This window comes from Hemiscyllium ocellatum, chromosome 3 (assembly GCF_020745735.1).
Source record: "Hemiscyllium ocellatum isolate sHemOce1 chromosome 3, sHemOce1.pat.X.cur, whole genome shotgun sequence".
In the NCBI taxonomy this organism is placed as follows: Eukaryota; Metazoa; Chordata; class Chondrichthyes; order Orectolobiformes; family Hemiscylliidae; genus Hemiscyllium; species Hemiscyllium ocellatum.
This window is the reverse complement of record NC_083403.1, coordinates 8377504-8389540: the sequence shown is the minus strand read 5'-3', so window position 1 is coordinate 8389540 and position 12037 is coordinate 8377504. Positions and strand designations below refer to the sequence as shown.

The following is a 12037-nucleotide window of genomic DNA, read 5'->3' as shown; positions in this document are numbered from 1 at the left end:
TGGTTAAACCATTTCTGGAACATAGCATTCAATTCTGGTCTCCCTGCTCTCAGAAAGATGTTGTTAAACTTGAAAAGGTTCAGAAAAAGTTTATTAGGATATTGCTGGGGTTGGAGGATTTGAGCTATATGGAAAGGCTGAATAGAGTGGGGCTGTTGTCTCTGGTTCATCGGAGGCTGAGGAGTGACCTCACAGAAATTTAAGATCATGAGGGGCATGGATGGAATAGTCAAGGTCTTCTCCCCAGTGTGGATTCAAAACTAGAGAGCATAGGTTAAAGGTAAGAAGGGAAAGATTTAAAAAGAAAGCTAAGGGCAATTTTTTCGTGCAGAGGGTGGTGCATGTATGGAATGAATTGCCAGAGGAAGTGGTCGAGGCTCGTACAATTACAACATTTAAAAGGCATCTGGATGGGTACATGAATAGAAAGGGTTTAGAGGGATATAGGCCAGGTGCTGGGAAATGGGACAAGATGAGGTTAGGATATTTTGTTGGCATGGGTAGCTGAATATTGACTGAACATAAAACAAAATGAATAAGATTACCCTTCAGCCCCACACTGAATTCTCAACTGCACCATCAGATTTCCAAATATTGCAGTTTGCTTACAATCTTCAGTGCTGCTTTGTAATACTCTGTGCTCCACATTAATTCTGGTGCTAATTCATGTGTGAGGTGTAAAAATGAACAGAAATTATACAAGTGCTCAGAGTCATTATGTCTATTAAAGTGTCATCACCAATAAATTAAATCTAGATGCATAATTTGATGATATAGTAATATGACATAGTTACAGAAATACTATTCAATAATATTTTCCCATGAAACGTTGTAATTACCTGTCTGCAATAACCCTGGTACATTCATGTTTGAACAAAGCTAGGAGTGTCTCCAAATTGAAACATTCCTCAGCCATGATGTTCAACATTCCTTGCCAAATGCGAGATAGGTCCCTCAGATTGAAGATGTAATGAAATTTAGCTGGAGTAGGCAGCATTTTCACCTAAAGATTTGCATGAAATATAGAAGATGAAATTAATCTTGGATGACAAGGTGAAATAGGCATTTATGACTGGAAGCTGATGAATATAACACCTGAAATTGTTTTTCACTGGCTTTGATGGAACATAAAATCTGACTTGCTGAAAAGAGATTACCCTTTCAATAATATTCATTTCCCTCTTGCACCAAAGTATAATATCACTTTTCTAAACATTTAATCCTAATTACCAGGGATACACAAGACCATAAAACAAAGGAGCAGAAGCAGGCCATTCAATCATCGAGTCTTTACAACACCAAACGGGGTCAAGGCTGATCTGATAATCCTCAATTCCACTTTCCTGCCTTTTTCCTATTACCCCTGATTCACTTACTGATTAAGGCCACAAAACCATAAGGTACACGTGTAAAATTAGGCCATTTGGTTCATCATACTGCTCTGCCATTCAATCATGGCTGATAAGTTTCTCAAACCCATTCTTCTGGCTTATCCACATAATCCTTGATCCCCTTACTAACCAAAAACCTACCTATCTCTGTCTTAAATATATATTCAATTGCTTGGTTTCCACAGCCTTCTGTGGTAATGAGTTCCACAGATTCTTTAGTCCCCAGTACTAGTTCTCCAGCTTCAACTTCCTTTGGTCCAATGCCCACTTTTGTCTCTCTCTTACCTTCTTTTAAAAAAACTCTTGCAATCTTCTTTTATATTACAAGCTAGCTTACTCTCACATTTCATCTACTCCCTACTTATTGCTTTTTTTATTTGTTCTCTGCTAGTTCTTCAAAGCTTCTCAATCCCCTAGCTTCCTATTAATTTTCACCATAAATGTATATTTTTTCTTTTTCATTTATATTGTCCTTGACCCTCCTTGGTATGTTTAGTCTTCCTTGGGATGGATTTCGGCTCTGTCTCCCAAAATATGCCCAAAAAGTCTTGCCAAAATTACTCTATAGTCTTCTCTGCTAGACTCTTCTTCATCAAATCTGGCCAGCTCCTTCCTCATATCTTTGCAGTTACGTTTACTTAATTGTGATAACATTACATCTGATTCCAGTTTCTCTCTCTCAACTGCAGGGTGAATTCTATCATGTTATCATCACTATCTCCGAAGGGTCCCTTCACCTTAAGTTCCTAATAAAGACTGCCTCATTACACATCGCCAAATCAACAATTGCCTGTTTCCTCATGCTGCTCCAAAAAAAAGCAATCTATGAATTCCTTTTCTTGGGTTCTGCTATCAACTTGATTTTCCTAGTCCACCTGCATGCTGAAGACCCCCATGATTATGGTAATAGTGCCAATCTCACATGCCTTTATCTCCTGATTTATTTTCTGCCTCATTCTGAATACTGCTAGTAATCCTGTACATAGCTGCCATCAGGCTCTCCTATCTTTGTGTTTCATCAACTCTACCAGCACAGATTCAATACCTTCTGACTCTCAATCTCCACCCCTCTGCCTGTCCTCCCAATAGGACACATGTCCTTGAATATTTCTTCCCACCCCTGGTTCCCTTGCAGTCCCATCAATTTCAATCTCTGCCACAAGCTCAGATTTTCTATACTGCACTAATCTAAGAACCACTATCCTCAGTCCTGCACTGACCACCCCTTTTCATCGTTTCATATGTTGTTCTTCAAGTTAGATTCTTAACAGCTTCCCTTCCCCTTTAACTTTTTTAAAACCCTTGTGATCTTGATTTACCTTGCTTTGTGCCATTTAGAATAACCTTTTCTGAACGTTTCATGTATTAAAATGCAAATCTAATTAAAAGTCTGACTATCTGAACCTTTATAAGAACGCAGTTTCTACAACTCTCTGTGGTAAAGAATTCCACAGATTCACTAAACTCAGAGGAGAAAATCCACTTCATCCGTTGTAATTAGGTGATACTTAGTCTGATATTATGTCCTTTTGTTCACAACAGGAACATTTCCACATCTAGCCTGACAAGCCTCCAACAATCTTATTTTTAATAAATTCATCCCTCAGTCTTCTAAACTCCAATGAGTACAGGCTCAAACTCCTCAACTTCACATTACAAAACCTTAAACCATCCGAGGAAGGAATGGAGTAGGTCATTTGGTCCTTCAGCCTGCTCCACCATTCAACAGGGTCAAGGCTGATCTAATATTCCTCATGTCCCTTTTCCTATATTTTCCCCATAACATTTTATTCCCTTCCCGATCAAGAATTGTCTATCTCAGCCTTAAATGTAAACAAGGACTCCATAGCCACAACTTTCTGTGGCAAGCAGTTTCAAAGACTCACCGTCTGAGAGAAGGAATTCCTCCTCCTCTTCGACCTGAATTGGCACCCCCACCATACCCCCAGTTCCAACCTTCCAGGTTAGCACCATCCTCATGACCTGTCTGATCTGTCCATCTTCCTTCCCACCTCTCCACTCCACCCTCCTCTCTGACCTATCACCTTTACCCCCACATCTATCCACCTATTGCACTCTCAGTTACCTTCCCCCCTGCCCCCCGCCCCTTCCATTTATCTCTCCACCCCCAAGGCTCCCAGCCTCATTTTTGATGAAGGGCGTTTTGCCCGAAACATCGATATTCCTGCTCCTCGGTTGCTGCCTGACCAGGTGTGCTTTTCCCGCACCACTCTAATCTTGACTCTTTCATTATGAGACTGTGGCCTCCGATCCTAGATTCTTCCATGAAGGGAAACATCCTGTCAGCATTTACCCTGTCAAGCCCCTTAAGAATTGTAAATGTTTCAATGGGATTATTACTTGTTCTTTAAAATTCCAATGACTAAATTTGGAACCTCTTTAGTCTTTGCTCATAAGACAAGTCAGGGGTTAGCCTAGTGAACTTTCTTTGAATTGCCTCCAAAGAAATAATATCTTTCCTTAAATAAGAGAACCAAACCTGCTCACAGTACTCCAGATGTGGTCTCACCAGCACCTTGTACAGTTGCTGTCAACTTTTCCACCCTTATCCTCCAACCTCCTTGCTGCATCTTTGAGCTAGCTTTTGTATTTTGTGCACAAATATCCCAAGTTCCTTTGCACTGCAGCTTTCTGCAGTTTTTCTCCATTTAAATAATATTCTGCTCGGTTGTTGTCAATATAATGTGGAGCTGAAAGAGCACAGCAATTCATCAGAGGAGCAGGAAAATCAATGATTTGGATCAGGACCCTATCCCCCCTCTTCTGCTCTGTTGCTCTTCCTTCCAAATTGAACTTCACATTTTACCACATAACACTCCATTTGCCAACTTTAGCCTGTTTACTTAACCTATCAATATCTCTGAAAACTGTTTGCATCCTTTTTACAACCTGTCTTTCCACCTATTTTGGTGTTGTCTGCAAATTTGGCTACTATACATTTGCTTCCTTGCTGCATGTCATTAATATGTGTACCTAGAAAGAGGAATCCCCTGGCCCTGATAGCTTGCATTCTGGGATCCTAAAAGAAGTAGCTACAGACATAGTTGATACATTTGTTGTAATTTTCAAAAAAAATTGGATTCTGGAGAAGTACCAGAGAATTGGAAAATTGCTATTCAAAAAGGAAAGGGTAAAGAAAGAGGGTAGAACATAGAAAATTTCAGCGCAGTGTAGGCCCTTCAGCACTCAATGTTACCCTGCCCTGTGGAACCAATCTGAAGCCCATCTAACCTATACTATTCCATTCTCGTCCATATGCTTATCCAATGACCATTAAATGCCCTTAAAGTTGGCGGGTCTATTACGATCGCAGGCATTGCATCCCACGTCCCCTACTACTGACCAAAGAAACTACTTCTGACATTTGTCTATCTAACCCTCTGATTAATTTATATGTCTCAATTAAATCACCTCTCAAACAAAAACAGCCTCAAGTCATAAAGTCATAGAGATGTACACATGGAAACAGACCCTTCGGTCCAACGTGTCCATGTCGACCAGATATCCCAACCCAATCTAGTCCCACCTGCCAGCACCCAGCCCATATCCGTCCAAACCCTTCCTATTCATATATCTATCCAAATGCTTCTTAAGTATTGCAATTATACCAGTCTCCACCACATCCTCTGGCAGCTCATTCCATGCACGTACCACCCTCTGTGTGAAAAAGTTGCCCCTTAGGTCTCTTTTATATCTTTCCCCTCTCACCCTAAACCTATGCCCTCTAGATCTGGACTTCCAGATCCTAGGGAAAAGGCTTTGTCTATTTATCCTATCCATGCCCCTCATAATTTTGTGAACCTCTATAAGGTCCCTCGGCCTTTCCTCGTAAGACGATCCCTCCATACCAGGCAACATCCTGGTAAATCTCCTCTGAACCCTTTCCAAAGCTTCCACATCCTTCCTATAATGCAGTGACCAGAACTGTACACAATACTCCAAATGTGGCCGCACCAGAGTTTTATGTAGCTGCAGCATGATCTCATGGCTCCGAAACACAACACCTCTCCCTATAAAAACGAACACACCGTACGCCTTCTTAACAACCCTGTCAACATGGATGGCAACTTTCAAAGATCTATGTACCTGGACACAGATCTCTCTTCTCATCTACACTGCATAGAATGTTACCATTAGCCCAGTATTTTTTATTCCTATTACTCCTTCCAAAGTGAAATCATCTCACACTTTTCTGCTATAAACTCTATTTGTCACCTCTCAGCCCAGTTCTGCAGCTTATCTATGTCCCTCTGTAACCTAGAGCATCCTTCGTCATTATTCACAACTCTAACAACCTTAGTGTCATCTGCAAATTTACTAACTCCTCCTTCTATACCCTCATCCACATCATTTACATAAATGACAAACAGTGGAGCCAAAACAGATCCTTGTGGTACTCCACTAGTAACCAAACTCCAGGATGAATATTTCCCATCAACCACCACCCTCTGTATTCTTTCAGCTAGCCAATTTCTGATCCAAACTGCTAAATCACCTTCAATCCCATGCTTCTGTATTTTGTGCAGTAGCTTACCATGTGGAACCTTATCAAACGCCTTACTGAAATCCATATACACCACATCAACCGGTTTTACCCTCACCCACCTGTTTGGTCACTTCTCAAAGAACTCGAGAAGGTCTGTGAGGCACGACCTAGCCTTCACAAAACCGTGTTGACTATCCATAATCAACTTATTCCTCTCTAGATGATTATAAATCCTATCTCTTATAACCCTTTCTAACACTTTACCCACAACCAAAACAAGGCTCACAGGTCTGTAATTTCCAGGGTTGTCTCAACTCCCCTTCTTCAACATGGGAACAACATTCACTATCCTCCCATCTTCTGGCACTATTCCTGTAGACAATGACAACATAAAGATCAAAGCCAAAGGCTCAGCAATCTCCTCCCTGGCTTCCCAGAGAATCCTAGGATAAATTCAATCTGGCCAAGGAGACTTAACCATTTTTTACACTTTCCAAAATTGCCCTCACCTCCTCCTATGCACCTCAATCCCATCTGGTCTAGTAGCCTGTATCGCAGTATTCTCCTTGACCACATTGTCTTTTTCTATTGTGAATATGACAAAAATTAGACATTTAGTGCTTCCTCTATCTCCTCTGACACCACACACAAATTCCCACTATTATACTCGATTGGCCTGAATCTTCCTCTAGTCATTCTTTCTTCCTGATATACCTATAGAAAGCTTTAGAATTTTCCTTGATCCTACCTGCCAATGGCTTTTCATGTCCCCTCCTGGCTTTTCTTCACTCCTTCTTTAGGTCTTCCCTGGCTAACTTGTAACTCTCAAGCGCCCTAACTGAACCGTCACATCTCATTCAAACATAAGCTTTTTTCTTCCTCTTGACAAGAGATTCAACTTCCTTAGTAAACCATGGCTCCCATGCTCGACAACTTCTTCCCTGCCTGACCAGTACATACTCACCAAGGAAACGCAGGAACTGTTCCTTGAATAAGCTTCACATTTCTATTATGCCCATCCCCTGCAGTTTCCTTCCCCATTCTATGCTTCCTAAATCTTGCCTAATTGCACTGTAATTGTCTTTCCAGATTGGTATGAATGGTCAGCACAACATCGAGGGCCGAAGGGCCTGTACTGCACTGTAATGTTCTCTGTAATCGGGATGCAAACAGTTTAGATTAGATTAGATTCCATACAGTGCGGAAACAGGCCCTTCGGCCCAACCAGTCCACACCAACCCTCTGAAAAGTAACCCACACAGACCCATTTCTCTCTGACTAATGCTATGAGCAATTTACCTGACCTGTACATCTTTGGACTGTGGGAAGAAACCAGAGTACCCAGTGGAAACCCATGCAGACACAGGGAGAATGTACAAACTCCACACAGACAGTTGCCCAAGGCTGGAATCAAACTTGGTATCTTGGTGCTGTGAGGCAGCAGTGCTAACCACTGAGCCACCATGCCACCCTGTGTAGTTGACAGTCTTTGAAACTCCTTGTTACAAAAAGCTGTGGGTCAGATTCCTTGTGTAAATTTAGATAAATAAATTCTTAAATAGGATAGATACATTCTTAATAAGTTGGGGAAAGTAGGAATTCAGGGAAACTTAGTGAAGTGAACATGAAGAATGTTGGATCAGCCATGTTCATATTGAATGGCAGAGCATGCTCAAAAGGCCAAACAACCTACTCATGGTCCAATTTCCTCTGGCCTTATGGTCTGATTCTGTGTGCCAAGTTTTTAACTACTTAATTAACCTTTCTATGTCCCTCTGCAAACTCCTTGAGACATCCCTCATCATTTACCTCCCCACCTATTTTTGTGTCATCCACAAATTTGGCAATAATGCATTCATTTTCCTCATCCATTCATGAATACATTATAAATAATTGTGGCCCCAGAATTGACCTCTGTGGCACTCCAGGTTGCCATCCTAAAAATACCCCCCTGCTCTAACTCCCTCTATTAGTTAGCTAATCCTCTGCCTTTGCCAGTATATACATCTAACTAGATTGGGTTGAGATATTGGGCGGCACGGTGGCACAGTGGTTAGCACTGCTGCCTCACAGCGCCTGTAGACCCGGGTTCAATTCCCGACTCAGGCGACTGACTGTGTGGAGTTTGCACGTTCTCCCCGTGTCTGCGTGGGTTTCCTCCGGGTGCTCCGGTTTCCTCCCACAGTCCAAAGATGTGCGGGTCAGGTGAATTGGCCAAGCTAAATTGCCCGTAGTGTTAGGTAAGGGGTAAATGTAGGGGTATGGGTGGGTTGCGCTTCGGCGGGTCGGTGTGGACTTGTTGGGCCGAAGGGCCTGTTTCCACACTGTAAGTCTAATCTAATCCCTGAATTATGCCTTGTAGCAGATTAATGATAAATTTCCCTGAATCTTGGGCTGCTCATGTCACAAGATAGTATACATATCCTTTCTTTTAAATATTATGCATTTATTTCACCCAGAATAGGAATTAACCTGACACAGTTGGAATAATTCAGAACTACAAGCTGACTATCTAGCCAATTGAGCTAACCAGTCCTCTGACATAGCCTGGCATATGTCCCCATAGGAATTCTTGTGAATTGTTTTATTAACTTTGATGTTGCTCATTATCCTCTGAGGAATGTGCCTTAATGAGTTTTACAAATTTCTTCATAACAATCTCAGCACATTTAAAACCAAAATTAAACATTTACAACAGTATCAGTACCTTTGTCCATTGCCAAAGGACTCTGCTTGCAGGAACAAGTTTTGATATCATTTCACTGATTGAAGGAGTAAAGTTTCTGGAAGATTGAAAGTATCCGTTTCCAATAATTCCTGTAAATAAAAATAAAATCTCAGAGTTGTTACTTGCAGTTTTGACAATTCACCAGTCAACTTTTATTTTCCTACTTAAAGAATAAATATTTTCATTCAGCCAGCATCATTATCTAAGATTAGGTTGATAGGATTCTAGATATTAATAAGGGAATTTGAGAATGATGTGGAAAAAGGAGATTGTTTGGACTGCCCAATGGCCAACCTGCAAAGGAAAGAAGCTTTATAGTTTAGCTGTTTCTGCAAAACATCCTTGTTATGGATTTGGTTTGTTACCTCAAGCCAGAGTTCAGCTACTCTTGTGTGAATATCCCAAATAGTTTATCAACATTTCCTGAATGACGATATCTCCAAAGTTCTCCAGCAACAACTGCATGTGTTCAGCAACACATCTGTGTGCTCAAAGATCAGACTGAAGTCTATATCAATATCTCAAATACTATTTTACTTTGTCCTCAAGAACTGAGACATATTAGCCGAAGTGTTCCTTTTATAAAGTGAACTTCTGCAGCCAGAAAGATTTTTACGGATGCATAGATTCGTTAGAGGGTAATATATTTTCATTTTGTAAACTTCGTTCACAGGTGTTTGCATTTCATTCAATTAGTTTTATATTATAATGAATCAACAATTTGGTGCTCATTAAAGATTAGTTAGTTCTGAAGAAGAGTCATCTTCTTCACAGATGCTGTCAGATCTTTTGAATTTCTCCATCAATTTCTGTTTTTGTATTATTTAGATTAGTTGGTTTTTCTACTCATTGTCAAACAAAATGTTTTGATAAGGATTTATTTTCTCTGACATGAAGCTAGTATTACAATTCACACCTCATAATATTTTTGACAGGAAAAAATAGTATTTGCTTGAAAATTATTTCAATTTTAGAAGCAGTTGAGATTTGACTGTTACCAAAGATTTTGTCAATTGAAGCATTGGTGGGTAATGTACAGTTGAAGACAGTGAACTGCCTCTTTAACCGTTGTGGAATATCATTGCGTCCCCCTCCTGGGTGGATCATTGCAGCCATTAGTTGCACATCAATAATTTTTGTAAAGTCTCCTGGTTTATCCAAATTGTACATTCCATGCATTTCTATCATCTGACGCACTATTTCATTAGTGATCTGGTGAACAGAAAAAAAAATATTATCACTTCAGAGCTAGAAGCTGGAGAAGGCAATTCAGTCCAGCCTGGTCATTTGATATGATTATGATTGATGTCACTTCAGTCTCAATGTACCTTCCTGCCTGCACTCCATACTCCTCTAACCTAATACTCATTAAAAATCTCTTTAAGATTTGAGCTCCAGGACTTTCTGCACTCATGGCCAAGCTGAACCCATACAGCTTCATCACTGGTATTTACCTGATGTGGAAAATATGCTCAGAAATATCCTGTACACAAAACAGCCAATTATCACCCCTCAGTCTACTCTGGATCATCACTGAAGTGATTGAAAGTGTCATCAATAGAAGTTAGAAGTCTTTCAGCAAGTAACTCATCTCCTGAATCCCCAGTTTATCCACCATCTCCAATAAAATGTAATAGAACATACCCCACTAGCCTGGATGCAGCCCCAATCATAATCAAGAAGCTTGACACCATCCAGGACAAAGCAACTCACTTAGAGTCATAGAGTCAAACAGATGTACAGCATGGAAACAAACCCTTCGGTCCAACCTGTCCATGCTGACCAGATATACTAACCCAATCTAGTCCCACCTGCCAGCACCCACCCATATCCCTCCAAACCCTTCCTATTCATATACCCATCCAAATGCCTTTTAAATGTTGCAATTGGACCAGCCTCCACCACTTCCTCTGGCAGATCATTTCGTATACGTACCACCTTCTGCGTAAAAACGTTGCCCGTTAGGTCTCTTTTATATCTTTCCCCTCTCACCCGAAACCAATTCCCTCTAGTTCTGGACTCCCCAACCCCAGGGAAAAGACTTTGTCTATTTATCTTATCCATGCCCCTCATAATTTTGTAAACCTCTATAAGGTCACCCCTCAGCCACCAACGCTCCAGGGAAAACAGCCCCAGCCTGTTCAGCCTCTCCTTGTAGTTCAGATCCTCCAACCCTGGCAACATCCTTCTAAATCTTTTCTAACCCTTTCAAGTTTCACAACATCTTTCCAATAGGAAGGAGACCAGAATTGCACACAATATTCCAACACTGGCTTAACCAATGTCCTGGACAGCCGCAACATAACCTCCCAACTCCTGTACTCAGTACTCTGACCAATAAAGGAAAGCCTTCTTCACTATCATATCTACCTGCGACTCCACTTTCAAAGAGCTATGAACCTGCACTCCAAGGTCTCTTTGTTCAGCAACACTCCCTAGGAAGTTACCATTAAGTGTATAAGTCATGCTAAGATTTGCTTTCCCAAAATGCAGCACCCCACATTTATCTGAATTAAACTCCAACTGCCGCTTCTCAGCCCATTGGCCCATCTGATCAAGATTCTGTTGTAATATGAGGTAACCGTCTTTGCTGTCCACTACACATCCAATTTTGGTGTCATCTGCAAACTTACTAACTGTACCTCTTATGCTCACATCCAAATCATTTATGTAAATGACAAAAAGTAGAGGACCCAGCACCAATCCTTGTGGCACTCCACTGGTCACAGGCCTCCAGTCTGAAAAACAACCCTCCACCACCACCCTCTGTCTTCTACCTTTGAGCCATTTATGTATCCAAATGGCTAGTTCTCCCTGTGTTCCATGCGATCTAACCTTGCTAATCAGTCTCCCATGGGGAACCTTGTTGAACACGTTACTGAAGTCCATATAGATCATATCTACTGCTCTGCCCTCATCAATCCTCTTTGTTATTTCTTCAAAAAACTCAATCAAGTTTGTGAGACATGATTTCCCATGCACAAAGCCATGTTGACTATCCCTAATCAGACCTTGCCTTTCCAAGTACATGTACATCCTGTCCCTCAGGATTCCCTCCAACAACTTGCCCACCACCAAGTTCAGGCTCATCGGTCTATAGTTCCCTGGCTTGTCTTTACCACCCTTCTTAAACAGTGGCATCACGTTTGCCAACCTCCAGTCTTCTGGCACCTCACCTGTGACTATCGACGATACAAATATCTCAGCAAAAGGCCCATCAATCACTTCCCTAGCTTCCCACAGAGTTCTCAGGTACACCTGATCAGGTCCTGGGGATTTATCCACTTTTAACGCTTTCGAGACATCCAGCACTTCCTCCTCTGTAATCTGTACATTTTGCAAGATGTCACCATCTATTTCCCTACAGTCTATACCTTCCATATCCTTTACCACAGTAAATACTGATCCAAA

General features: G+C 41.2%; 1 protein-coding gene across 1 annotated transcript in view; it reads right to left on the bottom strand.

Annotated features, from left to right (window-relative positions):
- Window positions 1-12037, bottom strand: part of LOC132834281 (dynein axonemal heavy chain 8-like) — a 1170382-nt gene that overhangs the window by 257971 nt on the left and 900374 nt on the right. Inside the window, exons 56-58 of the mRNA XM_060853001.1 lie at window positions 9625-9838; window positions 8606-8715; window positions 840-1003 (exon numbers count right to left, since the gene is read on the bottom strand). Of these exons, the coding sequence (XP_060708984.1) occupies window positions 840-1003; window positions 8606-8715; window positions 9625-9838 (488 nt within the window). The remainder of the gene's footprint in view (window positions 1-839; window positions 1004-8605; window positions 8716-9624; window positions 9839-12037) is intronic.